Here is a 19,040-nt window from a genome sequence, read left to right as displayed (position 1 = left end):
TAAACTGCAAATTCATTCTGATATTTCCATTTTAGTTTTCAGTTTATACAACTTTCCCTAACTTCTTTGATTTTATATTTGTATTTCTTTTCTCTTACACTGAAAATCTTGATTCTGAATGAAATTGATTGTAATTGACTATTTGCTTATTCTAATTTATACACACTACTGGGTAATAAAGATATTTCCAAGCAATGTCTCTAAATAAATGCTTTTAAGAATTTTTGTAAAACATACCAATATTACTTAATAAGGATGTAAGACTACGAAAGTCAAGATTTCTCTGCTGGTTCTTTTTCCCCTTAGGGAAAACAAATCTGTTTTAAAGTCATTTGAAATAATTTTTGTTTGGTGGTGCTACCCACTTGATATACATTAATTTGTTACAGTATGGTTTCAATTTTAGAAACTACTTTTCAGAAATTAGGTTTAAATTTTCAATGATATTCAAGGTTCCTTTGGTTTCTAAGCCAAAACTATAAAACAAGGTATATTTAAAGAAGCCTAGGTCCCCTGTCTTTCCCCTCTACTCTGTTTCCCCTTATAGGTAATCTTTTGTCTTAGTTTTTTATTTTCCTTCAATTGTTTTGAAAATATAAGCTCATGCACTAAAATATTGACCTCTCCTTATTACTCTTCCCCACTTGGTATTTTCTGCCCACTACCCCATAGTGTTTAATAGTGATCCTCCTGATGACTCAAAAGCATACATAGTTCTCTATGGCGTGAGTATATCATGGTTTATTCAGTTGTTCTCTGTTAATGCACATCTAGTTCCCTCATTCTTAATCCTGAACTGATAACCATCTGAGGAAAATCCATAACAAGGAGAACAAAACAAAAAGCAGAAACAGAAAAAGGAACTCAGGGAACAGAGCCTATGTAGAGAAAACAAAAGCTACCATATCTGCAGGGAAATTAGAATAGGTATGTAATCATGGAAAAGAGAATGGGGACCACTAAAAGAATGCTTGCAGAATAAGAAAGAGCTCTCGGAAAAATCAAAATGTGGTATCAGAAATTAAAAAACAAAAACCTCATTTAGAAAGATCAGAAGAACTCTCTCAGAGGTTAGAGAGAAAAAAAAATAGAAACCCCAGGAAGATGGAAAATAGGCAAGAAGTGGCTTGAAAATTAGGGGACTTTATGATAGGGATCCAGAGAAGGCAATGGCACCCCACTCTGGTACTCTTGCCTGGAAAGTCCCATGGATGGAGGAGACTGATTGGCTGCAGTCCATGGGGTCGTGAAGAGTTGGACACGACTGAGCAACTTCACTTTCACGCACTGGAGAAGGAAATGGCAACCCACGCCAGTGTCCTTGCCTGGTGGGCTGCCGTCTATGCGGTCGCACAGAGTCAGACACGACTGAAGTGACTTAGCAGCAGCAGCATGATAGGGATCAACCCTGGAAGTCCAATATTTGAATAATAGGGTTCCCCAAAAGAGAGAATAGGGAAAATGAAGGAGAAGAAATAACAAAATTATTTAAGATAATTTCCAAGAATCAAAGAGCCTGAAATACTGAAAGAACTTACTCAGTATTCAGTGGATGGAAGAACAGGCCCACATCACAGAATATCAGTGTGCAATTTCAAAGCACTGGGATAAAAAGATTTTGGGTGTTTCATAAAATTAAAAGAAAAAGAGGTCACATAAATTGGGTAATTGTATGCTTTCAGAATTTCCAACAGCAATAGTGAGAGCTAGTGGTCATTGGAATAATAGCTTCGAAGTCCTGAAGGAAAATGATTTCCAACCTAGAATTCTATACCCAGCCAAACGATATTGAGAGTGAAGGTTTTCAGACAAGTACAATCTTAAAAAAAAATTATTTGATGATGAACAAAACTGGAAAAAAAAAAACAGGCACAACAACAAGAAATGGAGCATTTTTCAGGACATGAACACAGCCATCAAAATGACTGACAGAGGTAAAAGTGGTTTGTGGCCCCCGGGGCAATAGGTCAGGTGGAAGGGGGGACTGCTCTTTTAACTGTGAGAATGAATAATTTTGACAAAGACATAAAAATAGTAGGGAGAGAATAAACAATTTTTAAAAGGAAGGCAACTCTTGAGAACGAAGTTGATGTGACTGTTTTGAAGACTATGGTAAAAGAAACAGAAGAAGTATGACAAAAAGATTCTGAGATGCTATAGAAACTGGTCAAAGCATCAAAATTTAGAGGCATCTTTTAAACTCTCTGCACTCACCAATCTCCTGGCTTGCCCTCCTTGTAAGAACTTGGCTAGGCCTTCTGGGAAAAAGTGATTCCCTGCAGTTGGCAAAAAAAAAAAAAAAAAAAAAACCCACGTCAGAGACAGAGAGACATGCTGGAAGAAGTTTCATGGGCCTTTCCTAACTGCAGAACTGGGAGATGTTGGGGAAATGAAGAAAGGATATGTCAAATTTCTTAAAAGTGAAAGGACCAATGATATCTGGGAAATGGCAAACAGCTTCAATGATTTGGAGACTAACATTGTTTCCCAAATTTGCCCCATGTTATAGTCACCAGGGGGCTTCCCTGGTGGCTCAGGAGTAAAGAATCTACTTGCAATGCAGGAGACTCAAGTTCAATCCCAGGGTCGGGAAGATCCTCTGGAGAAGAAAATGGCAACCCATTCCAGTATGCTTGCCTGGGAAATCCCATGGATAGCCTGGCAGGCTACAGTCCATGTGGTCACAAAAGAGTTGGACAGGACTTGGCGACTAAACCACCACCACCATAGTCACCAGGTGAGCTTTTAAAAATCCCAGGCCCATATCATACCCCATACCAATTAAATCAGATTAAGTAGGAGAAAGGGCCAGACATCAGTAATTTCTTTTATTTTGCCCTCCACTCACCCCTCCCATGACAGGCCTGCAGGATCTTAGTTTTCCAACCCAGGCCCTCTGTAGTGAAAGTTCAGAGTCCTACCCACTGGACTGCCAGGGAATTCCCTGACACCAGTAGTTTTGAAAGACCCTCAGATGCTTCCAGTGTGCAGTCAACTCATGGAACCACTGGGGTAGAGTGTGTATGAGGAGGCTAAGCCTGGAAGGGTAGGGTAAAATTGTGAAGGTCTCAAGTGCCCAGCTACTAAAGGGTAATAGAGGTGCCATTGACAGTTTTTGAACTGTATGTGATGTGATTCGGTGTCTGGGGAGATTAATGCACAGAAGAAATGGGAGGAGGTAAGATTACAGAAGCACAGAGAACACTGGCTAGACTGATAGGCTACTTTTTGACTCAGAAGAAGTGCTGCAGAGAAGTACCATAGGCTGTGTGCCTTAGGTGTGCCCAGTTCAGTTCAGTCGTTCACTTCTGTCCGGCTCTTTGTGACCCCATGACTTCAGCACGCCAGGCTTCCCTGTCCATCACCAATTCTCAGAGCCTACTCAAACTCATGTCCATCGCTTCGGTGATACCATCCAGCCATCTCATCCTCTGGGTGTTTTCCAGTGAGTCAGTTCTTCGCATCAGGTGGCCAAATCATTGGAGTTTCAGCTTCACTATCAGTCCTTCCAATGAATATTCAGGACTGATTTCCTTCAGGATTGACAGGTTGGATCTCCATGCTGTCTAAGAGACTATCAAGAGTCTTCTCCAACACCACAGTTCAAAAGCATCAATTCTTCTGGGCTCTGCTTTCTTTACAGTCCACCTCTCACATCCATAGGTGGGTCCATGGGTCACCAAATCTTCCTTGTCTCACTGAAAACTCTACCGTTCCTCTGGTTCAAGCCCCTCGGTTGTAGTGCTCCCCCAGACGGGTGTGAGAATCACCAAGAGGCAGTGTAGGCCCCAGTAGGCTCAAGGGAGGGCTGCAGGCTCCGCTCTCTGGGCCAAATCCCCAGCGTGGAGGAAAGGGATCCCAGTCCCCGAGAAGTTGAGGACCAAGCAGAGGCGATGGGTAGGAGGCTGTGCAGCTTGTTGCGCCAGGGAAATGCAGTCTGAGGTCGTCCTAACCGCCCCCCCAACTCCTTCGGGGACCACTGCCCTTCCAGGAGGTTCCTTTCTATTCTCTCCTGCAGTGAGAGGGTTACTCCTCCACCGGCGCCGAGATGTCAGGGCCTTGCCGGCTTCTTTCCACCAGCACCCCCAGAATGGAAAGCCGAGCACACAAGAAGTACTCCATGTCCAAGATAAGACTCAGCCGGGGCAGGTAGTAAGTGGGAGCTGATGGGCACGAGGCGCATCTACCCGGGGCTTGTCCCCCTAGTTTCTTTGTTGGAGGGGACGAGAGGTCCGGGGGCGGGGCTCAAGGCCATTGGCTGACCATTTCCTGTGAGAAGTCACCGAGACCAAAACCTGTCGGAGGGGGGTGTGCGCGCGCCCGGTCCCTCGAGGTGCACGGCTCGAAGCACTCGTTCCAAAGGTGGCCGAGAGCCACCCCATTGGAGCGCTCGTCCGCGAGATGGGAGACATCGAAACGCCTCTTTAAAACACACGGTGACAAACACCCCCTCCCACCCAGCGGCGACGTGCACGTGACAGTTTTCGGGCCCTCGCAACTACGTGGAAACTTGGAATAGGTCTGCGGCTGCATACAGCCGCGCGCCGGGGTCTCCGCGCCCCCGCCCCGCTCGTCGCAGCGGAGGGGGCCGAGCTACCGCGAGCAGGCGACCCTGCCCGCTGAGTCTGTCCCCGGGGAAGCGGCTCCCGAGGCGGCAGCGGCGGCGCAGGCCATGTGGGACGCACGGGTAACTAGGTGCGTAGAGGCGCAGGATGCGCGGGGGGCGCCTCCGGCCTTCAGCCGTGCCTCTCCCGGGCGGAGGGGAGGCGGCCTCGCGCTGGGGCAGGCGGTCCCTGCGCTCCTCTAGGTGCAGACGCGGGCCTGTTGCGCGGGGTCCGGCGAGGGGTGGGGGTGGGGGTGGGGGTGGGGGGGCGGCTCCCGGGTTCCTGGCGCCTGGGGAAGGGGCGCGCGTTGCGACAGGACTGCGGCGGCGCGCGGCCTGCCACGTCCCCACCCCGGCACCAAATCTGCGGCTCCGGGGCCCGCCTCCCGCCTCCTCCGGTAGACCCCAGGGGCCGCGAATGTTAAGACCAGCGGACGCGCCCGCGGGGCACTCCTCGGACTGGCAAGCGCCCGGGCGCGGGGCGGGATTTGCCGGGAACTTAGGGGAGTGCTGGCCGCTTCCTGGCTGGAGGAGGCTGGCGAATCCAGCCCCGAGCAGGCCTCTTCCCCAGCCCGCCCGATCGTGAGCTGGGCTTGCCTCAGGCCCACCGTCCTTGGCCAGAAGAGTCGGAAGGAGGGGATAGCACTAAGGGCCCGGGGTTCAGAGGCGGAGTCCCAAAAACCCAGGCTTCTGCTTTCGAGCGTTTGCAAAAGCGGGCTCAGAGCCTGGAGCCTGGGAGATGCACTCCGTTCCCTTGCCGCACGCCTACTGGGATCCCGGAGCATTAGCCACCTGGCTGAAACTGCCTTTCTTCAGCCGCATTCCTGGCTAGGGGCGATTCTAGGAGGCTGCAAGCTTTGGTTCATACTAGGCAAAATTTATCGGGAGATGTACAATTTGCAAAAAAAAAAAAAATTTTTTTTTTTTTAAGAGGAGCGAGAAAGGGGTGGACTCTGAGGTTTCTAGTCCCCAGTCCAGTTGTTGTTGACCTAATCAGTCCTTCCGTGGGAGGAAAGCAGGGAGCCCAGGGCCTTCAGCACCCAGGTTCTGCCCCTGCCTGGCGCTGAGCTTCCCAAGTGCCAGGCACCTTTCTGAGGCAAGACTGTTACCCGGATTGCTTGGTCTTCTGTGGATTATCCTGTTTTGTGCTTTATAGGAAGTACTACCCTGGAGGAGAGTCAGAAGTTTGTTTCAATTGTTTTGCAGTCATCTCTGTTTTGTACAATTGCAGGATGGATGCATGAGCTCTGAGTACCCTGTGCCGGCCTTTGTATCCTCCACAGGAGATGGAGGCGGGGATGGGTGTGTGCGGGCATCTGTCCCCAGGGTCAGATCCCACTGCTTCCAGCTTCTTTCTGTCTTTTCCTGACCAAGATTCACAACAGAGACCCGCACTCAGGCACATACATATATCAGTATAAAACTGCAAGAAGAGCGCCGTGAGTGCTAAGTCGATTTACTCATGTGGGACTCTCTGTGAACCTATGGAGTGTAGCCTGCCAGGGTCCTCTGACCATGGGATTTTCCAGGCAAGAATACTGGCTGGAGTAGGTTGCCGTGCCCTTCTCCAGGGGATTTTCCCCACTCAGGGATCCAACGGAGTCTCTTATTTTACCACTAGTGCCACCTGGGAAGCCCCCAAGAAGAGCCTCACAGGATATTTACACTCTACCGAGTGAGGACAGTGATATTTTCTATTCTATTCCATATTCTGTTTTGTTTTTTTTTTAAACCTAGTCATAATCCGTTAACTTGGTTTGATCACTGACTAATCAGTCCGAGGTGGCAAGTGCAAGCTTTCTTTGGGGCACCCCCAGAGAGATGGAGGAGAGTATTCATATTTCCCTGGGAACTAACTCTGGAAGGGATGAATGGGTTTAGGAGACATGAAGGAAGCTGAGATTCAAACTTGAGTAAGGAGAGTACTAGAGGTTGTGGCTGCAAAGGCAGGCTGAAGGATGCTTCTGGTTCCTCTGGTTCCATCTGTCTGGCCCCACCAGGGTGCCTGCCTGCCAGGAGCCCAGTGAATGGGTGGGGCCTCCTGTGAGTGCTGGGGAGGTAGCAGAGTAATGGCTTCTTGCCATTGTCTTTTTTTTTTCTTTTTTTTTTGAGTAAGCAGGAAGGAGAATGCTGAAAGGCTGCCAGGAGCTCTGTATTCATACATTCCAAAGGGGACTCCTGTAAGTCTCTGCACAGAATTTCACAGCTGGGTCAGCAGCAGGGCAGTGAACATTTTATAGATGAAGAAGCTGAGGCTCATCACCTGGTAGTCATTACAGCTAATTAGTAGATCTGACGTTAGACACCCACTCTCTCAGGAACCAAAGAGACTTGATGGAATTCTTCAACATCTCTTTGTTGATCGGTTCTTTTTTCCTACACTTGCTACCAAAGGCCCATTGCTATGCTGTGTACCCTCTTAGTATTTTATTTTTGCTTCTTGGGATGAAGATTCTGTTAGTGGGCAAAATAGAGCATACAAGCCTCTGTCTAGGTGGGAAAGGTAAGTGACCCTGAGGATGCTCTTAAAAACTGAATCGGGGTTGGGTTTTGGGCCTCTGGTCATTTTCATGGGTGTGGTAGTGCTTTCCTTGGCCTCCAAGAACAATTTCATTGCCTTTCCAGACAGAAAAGTGGAGCTGACCGATTGGCACCCTGCCTCTGGGTTTCCAGTCACTGACACAGCTGACCGTGTCTCATGACTTTTGTAACAAGTTTCCTTGAAGTGTATCCTGAGTTTCTTAAGGCCCAGAAATCTTTGTTTGGACAAATCTTTATAAGAAGGAAGAACTAGGGGGAAATGGACAGTCTCTTTAGCAAAGATGACTCTTTATGTTACCACTGAGATCTATGGTGGGACAGTGGCAAGGGTGGAGAGAACATTTGGTTTTAAACTTTATTTTTTAAATTTTTGGCTTCACCGTGCCACTTGCAGGGTCTTAGCTCCCTGACCAGGAAATGAACCCGCACCCTCAGCAGTGAAAGCATATAGAGTCCTAACCACTGGTTCCCTGGGGAACTACACACTGCTGTAGTTAAAATGGATAACCAACAAGGACAAGGAACTCTGCTCAATGTTATGTGGCAGCCTGGATGGGAGGGGAGTTTGGGGGAGAATCAATGTGGATCGCTGAGTCCCTTTGCTGTTCACCTGAAACTGTTCCAACACTGTTCATTGGCTATATCTCAATACAAAATTTATAAAAGGCAAAATAAGAAACTGTAAAGAAAGGTATTGAAGCAGGTAAACAGACATCTTTCAAACCCCAAAATGTCACAGTGCCCAAACCAAGATTAGTATTCTTCCCTTTGGTCACTAAGGTTGTCCATTTTGCCTGATCAGACATTTTTCTTTGTCTCAGATTTCCTAAGTAAGCATTGCTTTGTTTCCTTGATTTTGTGGAAAATCTGAAAGTGTGACTGAGCCTTACCTGTAACCCCCTGACCCAGTTTACCTGAATCAATTCCGTCTTTTGCCTGGGCATTGAACATCAGCATCAGTGCCCACCTGCGTCCCCGTAGCACATTGTCTTGGCTTCTTTGAGCCTGGTGAGCTGGTAGGACCTCCTGTGTGTTGGTCGGAGACAAGCCGAGTCTGGATTTAGCTATTTCTGCTTGAAGTTCTGATGACATCTAGATTGAGATGTTTTTATCTTGTAAGTGCTGAGTCCTCCTGTCAATGAAAAGAAAGATTGCTAACCTTAGAAAACAGTGATGACCTTTTGAAGGTGCAGGGGTAGAAAAGTGTTCCCTTCTTTCCTTTTATGTTCTTTGGCTGGCTCTATTAATTAAATTGACACAAGGGATTAACAGGAGAAAAGCAAATTTAATTTCCTGCATATGGGTGCGCCGTAAAAATTTGAGACTCAAAGAAGTCTAACTGATACAGGAAGCTTTTATGCCTGCCTTTTAGGCAAAGAAACAACGACCATTGACAAAGGGGCTTGGGCTTGGGGTAATAAACTGGTGAAAAAATAACAAGGTTTGTTTACACAGCTCTCTCGTCCTAAATTCCCTATCTCTGCTGATAAGGATGCCTCTTACCCTTCTGGTACAGAGAGGGTGCCTTTCCCATGGGAAATTTTATTTTTTGCTTTCAGAGGGGGAAGGAGGGTCAGAGTGTCCTTTTTGCACCAGCTGTTTCTCAAATACCTTTGATACAAAATAATAATCACTATGCCAGAGTGGCACATTATAGGGTAGCATGTTCAGAGGAAACCAGGCCATTTGGGGGGAAGCTGCACAACAGAAAATATAGAGAATTACCACACACTACTGAGTAGTTTATTTACCGTGGAAAATACTTGGATCACAAGTGTCAACTGGGGTGAGCTTCGTGTCCAGCTGCAGTCCCCGGGGTTCTCGCCTATGGTCACCCTTGGATCACCTCATCCATTGTCCATCAGGGTCCACTCTACCTCAAGGCTCAAAAATTGGTAACTTCGAAGGCTCACGGGCGTCTGGAATCAGGTACTAAGGGTCTCCGTAATACAGACTCAGATTTTGTCTCTAATATACGCTTTGTTCTCCTGTCAGTGTCTTACCTGGCCTCACCTCTTTTTGCTTTTTCGCTTTCCAAGGCAGCTGTTCTGCTCACATCCCTGAGGGCCAGTATACCTCATATACTGGCCGATGGAGGATTTAAGCACGTGAGACCTAGGCACTGCTAACAGGGGCAGAACAGAGTCGGTGCCAGGCAGCCCAGGGAGAAAGGGTGAGTGGACATGCAGACAAGCCTTCCAGAAGGGTTCCCAGCTCCTGAATCCTCCGTCCCTGGACAAAATCTGGGAGGTAAGCTTTGTGCTACGCCCAGACGGATGGAGGGTACTTCCAGCAGGCCGGACTGAGGGGCACCGGAGAAGAGAGGGTCATTCCAGGTAAAGGGGGCAGCGTGTTATGAAGAATAATGACGAGCACCATTTCCTTATATACAAACATGCCACGAGGACGTGTGTAGAGGTTCTTCTAGGTGAGTGTAGCCACTGGTTCACCCCACCTGGAATGGTCCTCTTGGACTGGGCATGTGCAGGAGGCCATGAGGAAGGAGGTGGGCAAATGTCTTTTTTAACAACTCCCAGATAAATAAGTTTTAGAGATCTAGTTAATGCACAGCATAATGATAATAGCCAACAACATTGTATTATAAACCGCAAAGTTGCCAAGAGACTAGATCTTAATTTTTCCCATTACAAAAAAAAAATTATACTTGTTTGTCATCATAGAGGTATTAGCTAATGCTAAGGTGGCAAGCATATTGAAACAGATAAATATAAAATCAACACCTTGGGGACTTCCCTGGTGGTCCAGTGGTTGGGACTCCGGCTTCCAATGCAGGGGATATGGGTTTGATCCTTGGTTGGGGAGGTAAGGTTCCCACATGCAGCGAGGCTAAGCCAAAAGAGTAAAAACACTTAAAAAAAAAAAAAAATCAACATGCTGCACACCTTAAACTTACAAAAGGTTATACATCAATTACATTTAAACAATATTGTTTTATAAAAAAGGAAAAAAGAAAAATGGTGAGCAAAAAGTCTCCTGTGCTAAACCAATATAATATGCTACCTTGTATGCCACCCACATGGGCTCCCCACGGGGCTCAGTGAGTGAAGAACCTACCTGCAGTGCTGGAGATGCAGGAGACGCGAGTTCGATCCCTTCGTTGGGAAGATCCCTTGGAGGAGGGCATGGTAACCCACTCCAGTATTCTTGCCTGGGGAATCCCAAGGACAGAGGAGCCTGGCGAGCCACAGCCCGTAGGGTCGCAAAGAGTTGGACACGACTGAAGTGACTTAGCCCTCATGCATGCTACCATTAGTTGAGCCTGGCTCTATGTTAAATGCATTTCATGTATTATTTATTCCTCAGAGAAATACTGTAAGCAATCCCCGTTTTACAGGTCTCTCTGCCCTTGAATGTGAGCTTCATGAGGGCGGCAGAGATTTGGGTCATTCTTGATGCATATGTCCTGGCATCTGGCAGAGGGCCTGGCACACAGAAGGTCCTCGATACTTGCTGACTGGCTGAGGAAAGAGGAAGTCCAGTCATAGAGGTGACTCTGACCCTGTTTAGCATTAAGGAAACTGAAGGCGAGGGTTAGGGAATTGGCTGCCTGACCCCAGGCCTGGAATAGGCCCAGTGGGACTGGATCCCAGGTTTGTGGACTTGGTCTTTTGCAAGGAGGAGGCACGCTTGTCCTCCCTGTGGGGCTGGCCCCAGCCTTGTGACTGCAAAGGTGTGTGACAGGGAAGGGGCCAGATGAATTTGGGATCATGTGGTTACAACAGGGAGAAGGCTGAAAAGGAAAGTTGAAGGATGTGTGTGTGTGTTTAAGGCTGGAAAAGTGGATGGCTGTCTTTTCAGCCTGGCCAAAGTTCACACTTTTTGCAAGACCAAGTGCAAAGCCCTGTGTTTCAGAAAACTGTCAGCTAGTACCAGAACTTCAGAGGGACTCAGATCTCCCCAGCATTGCTAAGGTACCTCCCTTTGAGGAGGTGCCTTTCAGGGACCCTGTCTGGGTGAGACTTTTATTTAGGGGAGCTCCTGGGCACCTCTGGACCCTTCCCAGGCGCCAGCAGATGGTGTTTCAGGCTCTCCAGTGGGTTTGTCTTGCTTTTCAGATATGGGGAAGAAAAACTGCTGTGGTCTTAAGGGTGGGAGGAGGAACAGAGGCCGTTAATCTGCATCTGAAATATTACAGGGTCTTCTCAGATGGCTCAGCGGTAAAGAATCCACCTACCGCAGAGGAGACGTGGGTTTGATCCTTGGGTCGGGAAATTCCACAGAGTGGCGTGGAGGGTGACAGTCCAGGGGGTTGCAAAAATTGGACACAACTTAGCAAATGAAGAGCAGCAGCAGCAAAATATTACAGAGGGGCGTGGGAAGGGATGAGGAGCCGAGCCCGCTTGGGTTGCTGTTATCCAACTCGAGTTCTGCGCTAGGTGAGAAAGCACCTTTGTCCTTGGGCTGTCATGGGGTGGAGGTGGGGCTGTGCCCTCCTTGGGGCTGCTCCCACTTCATAACCATCTATAGCTCCCAGGTGCTCTGAGGGAGAGTGGGAAGCCTAAATACAGGGACTGTGGCAGTAGTTGGGCCGCCTGGATTTAGCACAGGTGCTGAGTCAAGACTTCTGAGCAGCCTGTGTGCGCCCCTCTGGAACGTCCTCATTTGTCTACAGGCAGAGTCTGGAATGCCAGCTTTTAAGAGTCACTGTTTTGGGCGTTTGATTTTCATTTTCAAGGCCACCCTTTCTGTTTGCCCCAGTCCCCCGACCCTTTCTTCACTTCACCTCTCAGGGTGTTGTGAACACAGATTTTGTTATCAGACTTATGTTTGTGCCTTGTTTAGAGAAGTCACTTTTCTTTGATTAAACCTGTTTCTGGATCCGTAAAACTGGGATCATAATTACACCTCCCTCTCTGGCACTGTTCGGAACAATTTGATGATAAAATGTCTGAGAGGGGCTTAGCACAGGGCCTGGCATGTAGTAAGTGCATGGTGAATTTTACCTGTTATCATGCAGCTACCCAGGACTGCTGTCATTCAGATAGTACAGTGCAAACAGGCCAGTCTGTGGCACACACAGGAGAAATTGTGCCCACCTCTGGCCACCACGGGGAGGTGTGGGGGGTCTCCTTATGGCCTTTCTCTTTGGGGGTCAAGTGATTAAGACTCCACTTCTGAGCCAGGAGTTGAGATGTATCCTTCTCGGCCCTTCAGCAGTATTTCTTGAGCATCTTCCAGGGCCCTGGTGGTTTTAGAAACTTGGAACATTTGCCTTTCAGGGTCCAAACCACCTGCATACTGTCCAAGACTAAAATGTGCCCGAAAGCTCTTAGCTTATCCTTCCTTAGAGAATGAACTTCTTTAATCTGAGTTTACATTCTTTCTTGTCTTTTTTTTTTTTTTTTGGAGTTAAAAGATTCCGTCTCTTGTGAAATTATGCAGACAGCAGATGGTACACATTTATTTATTTTTTAAGATGGTACACTTAAGAAAAAATTCTGATTTGGCAAATCAAGGAGTTGGCAACCTTATTTAGGCTCCCTTTGATTTCTTTCGTGTGTGTGCAAAGGTTACTGTTTGTCAAAAAAAAAAATAATCTAGGAGTCACTGATTTATAGGATTATTCTTTGCTGTTAGCGTTTGTCAATCCCTGGCACTGTCATATCACAGGTGACATGTGGCCCTGTTTGCTGACTTTTGGATTTTCAACAGGTGCTTATAAATCTGGGTCGACATCTCTCTCCTTGGTTTTCCCCAATAACCAGCAGCTTTGGCAGTATTGTTTTCGATTTGTACTTTGTGTGGCTGGCTTTTCTTAACATTTGTGTCCAAAGGAACCACTGTTGTAAAATTTAGTTTGTGCTTTAAGAGTTCAGTCTACAAGGAAAAGCAGAAAAAGTGTCTAGCATGGAGCTTTTGAGACCTAGCACAGGGCCTGAAATACTGGGACTATGGGGGAAATATATTTAATATGTTGCAACTGGTTAGGTCCTAACTCAGGGCCCTAAGCGGTTTTAAAAGCTACACACACAGGGCCTGGGCAGAAATGTTCACAACAGCAGCGTTGACTTTAGCTGGGGTGAGCACGGCCGGTGACAGGTTTGCTGGGGTTCAGAGTGTCTGTGGGGGAGGAGGACCACAGGTCTGAAAGTCCTTTGGAACGTGTATGGAAATCGTGCTTGAGAGGAGGTGGGGGTGGGGCCTCAGGACCCTGGAGGCCTTTTGTAACCTGGGCACAGCCTGTGATCTGATGGATCCAGGGATGGCTCACTGATGGTGATAAAGAAGCTGAGCAGGAGCTGGGTGACTCTGAGGTGTGTGTGCGCGCTCAGTCTTGTCCAGCTCTTTTGCGACCCCATAGGGTGTAGCCCACTAGGCTCCTCCGTCCGTGGGATTTCCCAGGCAAGAGTACTGGACTGGGTTGCCATTGCCTTCTCCAGGGGATCTTTCTGACCCAGGGATTGAACCTCGTTCTCCCGCGTCTCCTGCATCAGCAAGTGGATTCTTTACCACTGCTCCACCTGGGAAGCCCCTTAGTCTGGGGCAGGGAGAGCTAATAACAAAGATGGGGAGGATGCGTCCAGAGGGGGTGTGTGAACCCAGCTTGGGGATGGCTGTTCTGGGGCCTGCATGCCTCTTAGGGGAGACAGAGCTGAGGGTGAGGTGGGGAACAGGTGACTTGCTTGGGGCTGCTGTAGGGCACTTTAAGTGTTCATGCTTGGATGCGCAAATTCATTCTGGCTCAAGTCTTTGTTATGCAAACTGGGAATGGCACACAGGACTCATCTGGGGTGTGAATGTGTGGCCACCTAGAAAGAATGATGCAGAAGGGATTCTGAAGCCTCATCAGGCCATGCAGGAAGGAATACTGTGATCAGAAGGTTGGGTGGGTGGGTTGGGGGAGGCAGAACCCCTGTTAGGGACCTGTGTCTAATGTGAAGTTGTAGAGAGGGGTGAAATAGGCAAGTCCTCTTACTTCCTTCATTTCTAGTCAATGAAAGAAAAATTGCCAAGGACTTGGGCTAAAGGTGGAAGATTCTGGAAGGCTGCTACTGTCTTTGGCAACCAGGGAAGGGGCAAGGAGCTTGTGGGCCTCAGGCAGGGAAATGTGGGGTTGTAGGGCACCAGAAGGCCCTCCTTCTGCCCCTCCTTTCTCTGGGTGAAGGTACTGTCATCTCTCACCGAGAGGATTTTCTTCTCAGGGTTGGGGTGGGGGGTAAGGCTGCGCCCCTCTGGAGCTGCCTACCTGAGCGGGGAACCTTTCCCAAAGTTCCAGTCCAAAACCCCGGGGAGGGGGACTCTCGGACCTGCAGGGCTGGCACCCAGAGCCCATGCGAGATCCTGGACCCCGCTGCATGCACCTTGGCCTTCCACTCAAAGGAACAATTGCAGGAGAGAAGGATTTGGGTCCATTTCAATACGTGACAGCACTGACCCCTTGCACTCTTCATTCAAGGCCTTCATTCACAGATTTTTCTCAGCTGCTTAACTGACTGGTAATTTCAGAGAACCCCTGTGAAAACAGACAGATCGTAGGGCTATGGTCTTTTCCTCCCTTCCCTCAGAGATTTTATTTCTTAATTCTTATTGGCGTATAGTTGATGCACAATATTGTTAGTTTTTGGTGTACAGCATAGTGAATCAGTTATACACATACACGTATCCGCTCTTTAAAGTCTTTTCCCATATCCTCATTACAGTGTGTTGAGTCGAGTTCCCCGTGCTATACAGAAGGATTATTAGTTATCTGTTTCATGTGCGTCTGCGTGCTCGGTCACTTCAGTCGTGTCCAACTCTTTGTGGACCCTGTGGACTGTAGCCCGCCAGGCTCCTCTGTCCATGGGATGCTCCAGGCAAGAATAGTGGAGTGGGCTGCCGTGCCCTCCTCCAAGGGATCTTCCCGACCCAGAGATCAAACCCAGGTCTCCTGCGTCTCCCGCATTGCAGGTGGATTCTTTATGGATAAGCCACTGGGGAAGCCCCATTTTATGTATCAGTTCAGTTCAGTCGCTCAGTCGTGTCCGACTCTGCGACCCCATGAATCGCAGCACGCCAGGCCTCCCTGTCCATCACCATCTCCCGGAGTTCACCCAAACTCACGTCCATCGAGTCAGTGATGCCATCCAGCCATCTCATCCTCTGTTGTCCCCTTCTCCTCCTGCCCCCAATCCCTCCCAGCATCAGAGTCTTTTCCAGTGAGTCAACTCTTCGCATGAGGTGGCCAAAGTACTGGAGTTTCAGCTTTAGCATCACTCCCTCCAAAGAAATCCCAGGGCTGATCTCCTTCAGAATGGACTGCTCGGATCTCCTTGCAGTCCAAGGGACTCTCAAGAGTCTTCTCCAACACCACAGTTCAAAAGCATCAATTCTTCGGTGCTCAGCTTTCTTCCCAGTCTGACTCTCACATCCATACATGACCACAGGAAAAACCATAGCCTTGACTAGACGGACCTCTGTTGGCAAAGTAATGTCTCAGCTTTTGAATATGTTATCTAGGTTGGTCATAACTTTTCTTCCAAGGAGTAAGCGTCTTTTAATTTCATGGCTGCAGTCACCATCTGCAGTGATTTTGGAGCCCAAAAAAAATAAAGTCTGACACTGCGTCCACTGTTTCCCCATCTATTTCCCATGAAGTGATGGGACCAGATGCCATGATCTTCGTTTTCTGAATGTTGAGCTTTAAGCCAACTTTTTCACTCTCCACTTTCACTTTCATCAAGAGGCTTTTTAGTTCCTCTTCACTTTCTGCCATAAGGGTGGTGTCATCTGCATATCTGAGGTTATTGATATTTCTCCCAGCAATCTTGATTCCAACTTGTGCTTCCTCCAGCCCAGCGTTTCTCATGATGTACTCTGCATAGAAGTTAAATAAGCAGAGTGACAATATACAGCCTTGACGTACTCCTTTTCCAATTTGGAACCAGTCTGTTGTTCCATGTCCAGTTCTAACTGTTGCTTCCTGACCTGCATACAGGTTTCTCAAGAGGCAGGTCAGGGGGTCTGGTATTCCCATCTCTTTCAGAATTTTCCACAGTTTATTGTGATCCACACAGTCAAAGGCTTTGGCATAGTCAGTAAAGCAGAAATAGATGTTTTTCTGGAACTCTCTTGCTTTTTCCATGATCCAGCGGATGTTGGCAATTTGATCTGTGGTTCTTCTGCCTTTTCTAAAACGAGCTTGAACATCTGGAAGTTCATGGTTCACGTATTGCTGAAGCCTGCCTTGGAGAATTTTGAGCATTACTTTGCCAGCGTGTGAGATGAGTGCAATTGTGCGGTAGTTTGAGCATTCTTTGGCATTGCCTTTCTTCGGGATTGGAATGAAAACTGAGCTTTCCCAGTCACTACTGGTTTATGCATAGTAGTCTGTATATGTTAATCCCAATCTCCCAATTTATCCCTCTCCCTCCCTACCCCCCCCCAACCGTAAGATTGTTTTCTACATCTGTAACTCTGTTTCTGTTTTGTAAATAAACTAATGTGTACCTTTTTTAAAATTCCACATGTAAGCGACACCATACAATATTTGTGCTTCTATGTCTGACTTACTTCACTCTGTATAACCTCAGGGCTGTGTTTTTTAACAAAATGTTTTCTCTTTGCTGGGTAAACAAAGCAAAGGTTCTGTAAATGTTACAAGGATCACACAGAAATAATGGAGATCGCCATGGCCTGTACCACTAACCTGAACCTTCCTGGATTTCGGGCAACAGTGGGTTCTAACCCTGGCTTCCCTGCCCACCCACAGGTGCTGTAGACCAGGATGCTGGGTGGAGGCAGGAATCAGCCTGGATCTCACCCCTGGTACTCACCCCGGTGTGACCATGGCCAGGCCCCCCAAATCTCTGAGTCTAGGGAGATTTGGCTTAGAACATTTCCCTTGCTCTGAAAATTTTAGCCCAACCATCTCCCTTTCTGAAATCCTTTCTATTTTAGTAATTCTGAGAACATATTCAGAGAGGTATTGAGTATTACATTCCTAGGTCTGCAGTAAGAAATTGTATGACCACAAACTGGGTGATTTAACAGAAAGCTATTCTCCCATGGTTCAGGAGCATTCTCCCCATTTTTTTCAGATTTCCCCAGGGATCTCCACTTATTCCTCTCTTAGGTGTCTCTCTGGTGTCTTCTTCCAAGAGATCAAATCAAATATATACACGTACACTAACCTGTCCTCAGACCCTCCAAGTTCTACAAATTGTTCTCCAACTGGCTTTATTCACCTTCGTTGCATATTTTGACATCTCTTCCTTTGGATCTGCCCTATTTATTCTTCACAATGATAGTGTTCTATTCTGAGTGGTACATTCTTTATATAAATGTCTCCACTTGTTGGGCTCTTGGATTTGTATCCTTTTTGCTTTGACAGACAATGTGGCAATTAATATCCTCATGTCCTTGAATGAAATATGTCTGTAGAATAAATTCCGAGCAGCTGTGTGAAAAGCTAGTGTATTTCTGTAGAGAGAAGCTGTACCACTTAAGTCTTGTCATCAGCTGTGTGTGAGAGTGATTCTCCATCCATAATCTTGCTGCATAGGGTGTTATTAAACTTTCTGGGGTTTTTGATGTACAGAAGTTTTAAACGGTGAGTGAATGAATTCATGGCTATCACTGTGTGGTTTCTGCTTTTGGTATCATTAGAATGGCCTTCTCAAATGTGAAGATTACTTACAATTTTTTATTGCATTAAAGCCTCTTCAAATTTATGTAATTTGAGAATCAAAAATACAGAAAGGTTACAATGAAAAGGTGGATTAGGTCTCCCTCCTCCACTGTACCCCAATAAAGGTAATTTTATTTCTCATGCATCCTTCCAGAATTTCTTTATTCATATATAAGCAAATGTAAATATATATATTCTTATTTAGCTCTCCCCTCTGTCTTTTAAAATTTTGCACAAAATGGAGTGTAATGTATACGCTATCCTGCACTTGTTTTGTGCAAATATATTTTGCAGGTTAACCCAGATCAGTAAATACAAAGCATCTTCATCCTTTTTTTTTTTTTTTTTTTTCTTTTTAAAGAAAGTGCCTACTTCATTGTGGGGGCAGCTGCACTATAATTTATTAAACCAGTCCTCTGTTGATGGCCATTCAAGCTGGTCCCAGTCTTTTATTATTATAAACAATTAGACAGTGAATAATGTCATACCATTTCCTGTGTGTGCAATCAGTTTGCAACGTTGATTCCCAGAAGTGGAACTACTGGGGCAAAGGCCCTGTGTGTGTGGCACTTGATTAGATCTGACCAAGTTTCCTCCTAGAGCAGTTGAAGATGATTTGAAACCTGTGGCTGTATTTTCTCTTAGGGCTTTTTTTTTTTTCTCAACGCCTTTTAAAAAATGAGAGATTTGCATCTAAGCAAAGGCACAGATTTTAAGGATCCTGTTCAGTGAGTTTTGATGAGTGTATATGCCTGTGTGACCCCACCCCAATCACCGTAGAGAACATTCCATCTCTCAGAAAGTGCTCTTATCCCTCTTTCCACTCGGTAACCCTCCCTCCTTCCCAGGTAACCGCTCTTCTGCTTTCTCAGATTTGCCAGTTCTAGAGCATCAGCCAAATAGAATCCCACAGTCTATAGTCTTCTGAGTCTGGCTTCTCTTGCTTAGTATAATGTTCTTGAGGTTCTTTCCATTGCTGTGTGTGCCAGCAGTTGCTTTTCACTGCCCTGGTGTCTTTTTGACACTAGCATTTTTTTTTTTTTTTTCCATTGACTTAGAAGGAATTCTGGTGTATGATGTGTATTTGTTTTCTATAGCTGCCGTAACAAATGTCCACAAACTTAGTGGCTTAAAACCATGCAGACTGATCATCTCACAGTTTGTTGGTGAGAAGTCTGGTTCCTGTGGCAGGTTTCACTAGGTTGAAATCAAGATGTTGCCTGGCTAGGAGGGTCTGCCCAGAATCCTTTTCTAAGCTCATTCGTGTTG

At 46.9% G+C, this 19,040-nt stretch overlaps 1 protein-coding gene across 1 annotated transcript in view; it reads left to right on the top strand.

Annotated features, from left to right (window-relative positions):
- The first annotated feature begins 4,586 nt into the window (after positions 1 to 4,586).
- TRANK1 (tetratricopeptide repeat and ankyrin repeat containing 1) overlaps positions 4,587 to 19,040 on the top strand; it is a 95,993-nt gene continuing 81,539 nt past the window's right edge. The window contains exon 1 of the mRNA XM_052635914.1: positions 4,587 to 4,695. Coding sequence (XP_052491874.1) covers positions 4,673 to 4,695 — 23 coding nt within the window. The 5' untranslated portion in view covers positions 4,587 to 4,672. The remainder of the gene's footprint in view (positions 4,696 to 19,040) is intronic.

The sequence above is a fragment of the Budorcas taxicolor genome, chromosome 1 (assembly GCF_023091745.1).
Source record: "Budorcas taxicolor isolate Tak-1 chromosome 1, Takin1.1, whole genome shotgun sequence".
Lineage (NCBI taxonomy): Eukaryota > Metazoa > Chordata > Mammalia > Artiodactyla > Bovidae > Budorcas > Budorcas taxicolor.
This window is presented reverse-complemented; position numbering and strand designations above follow the sequence as displayed.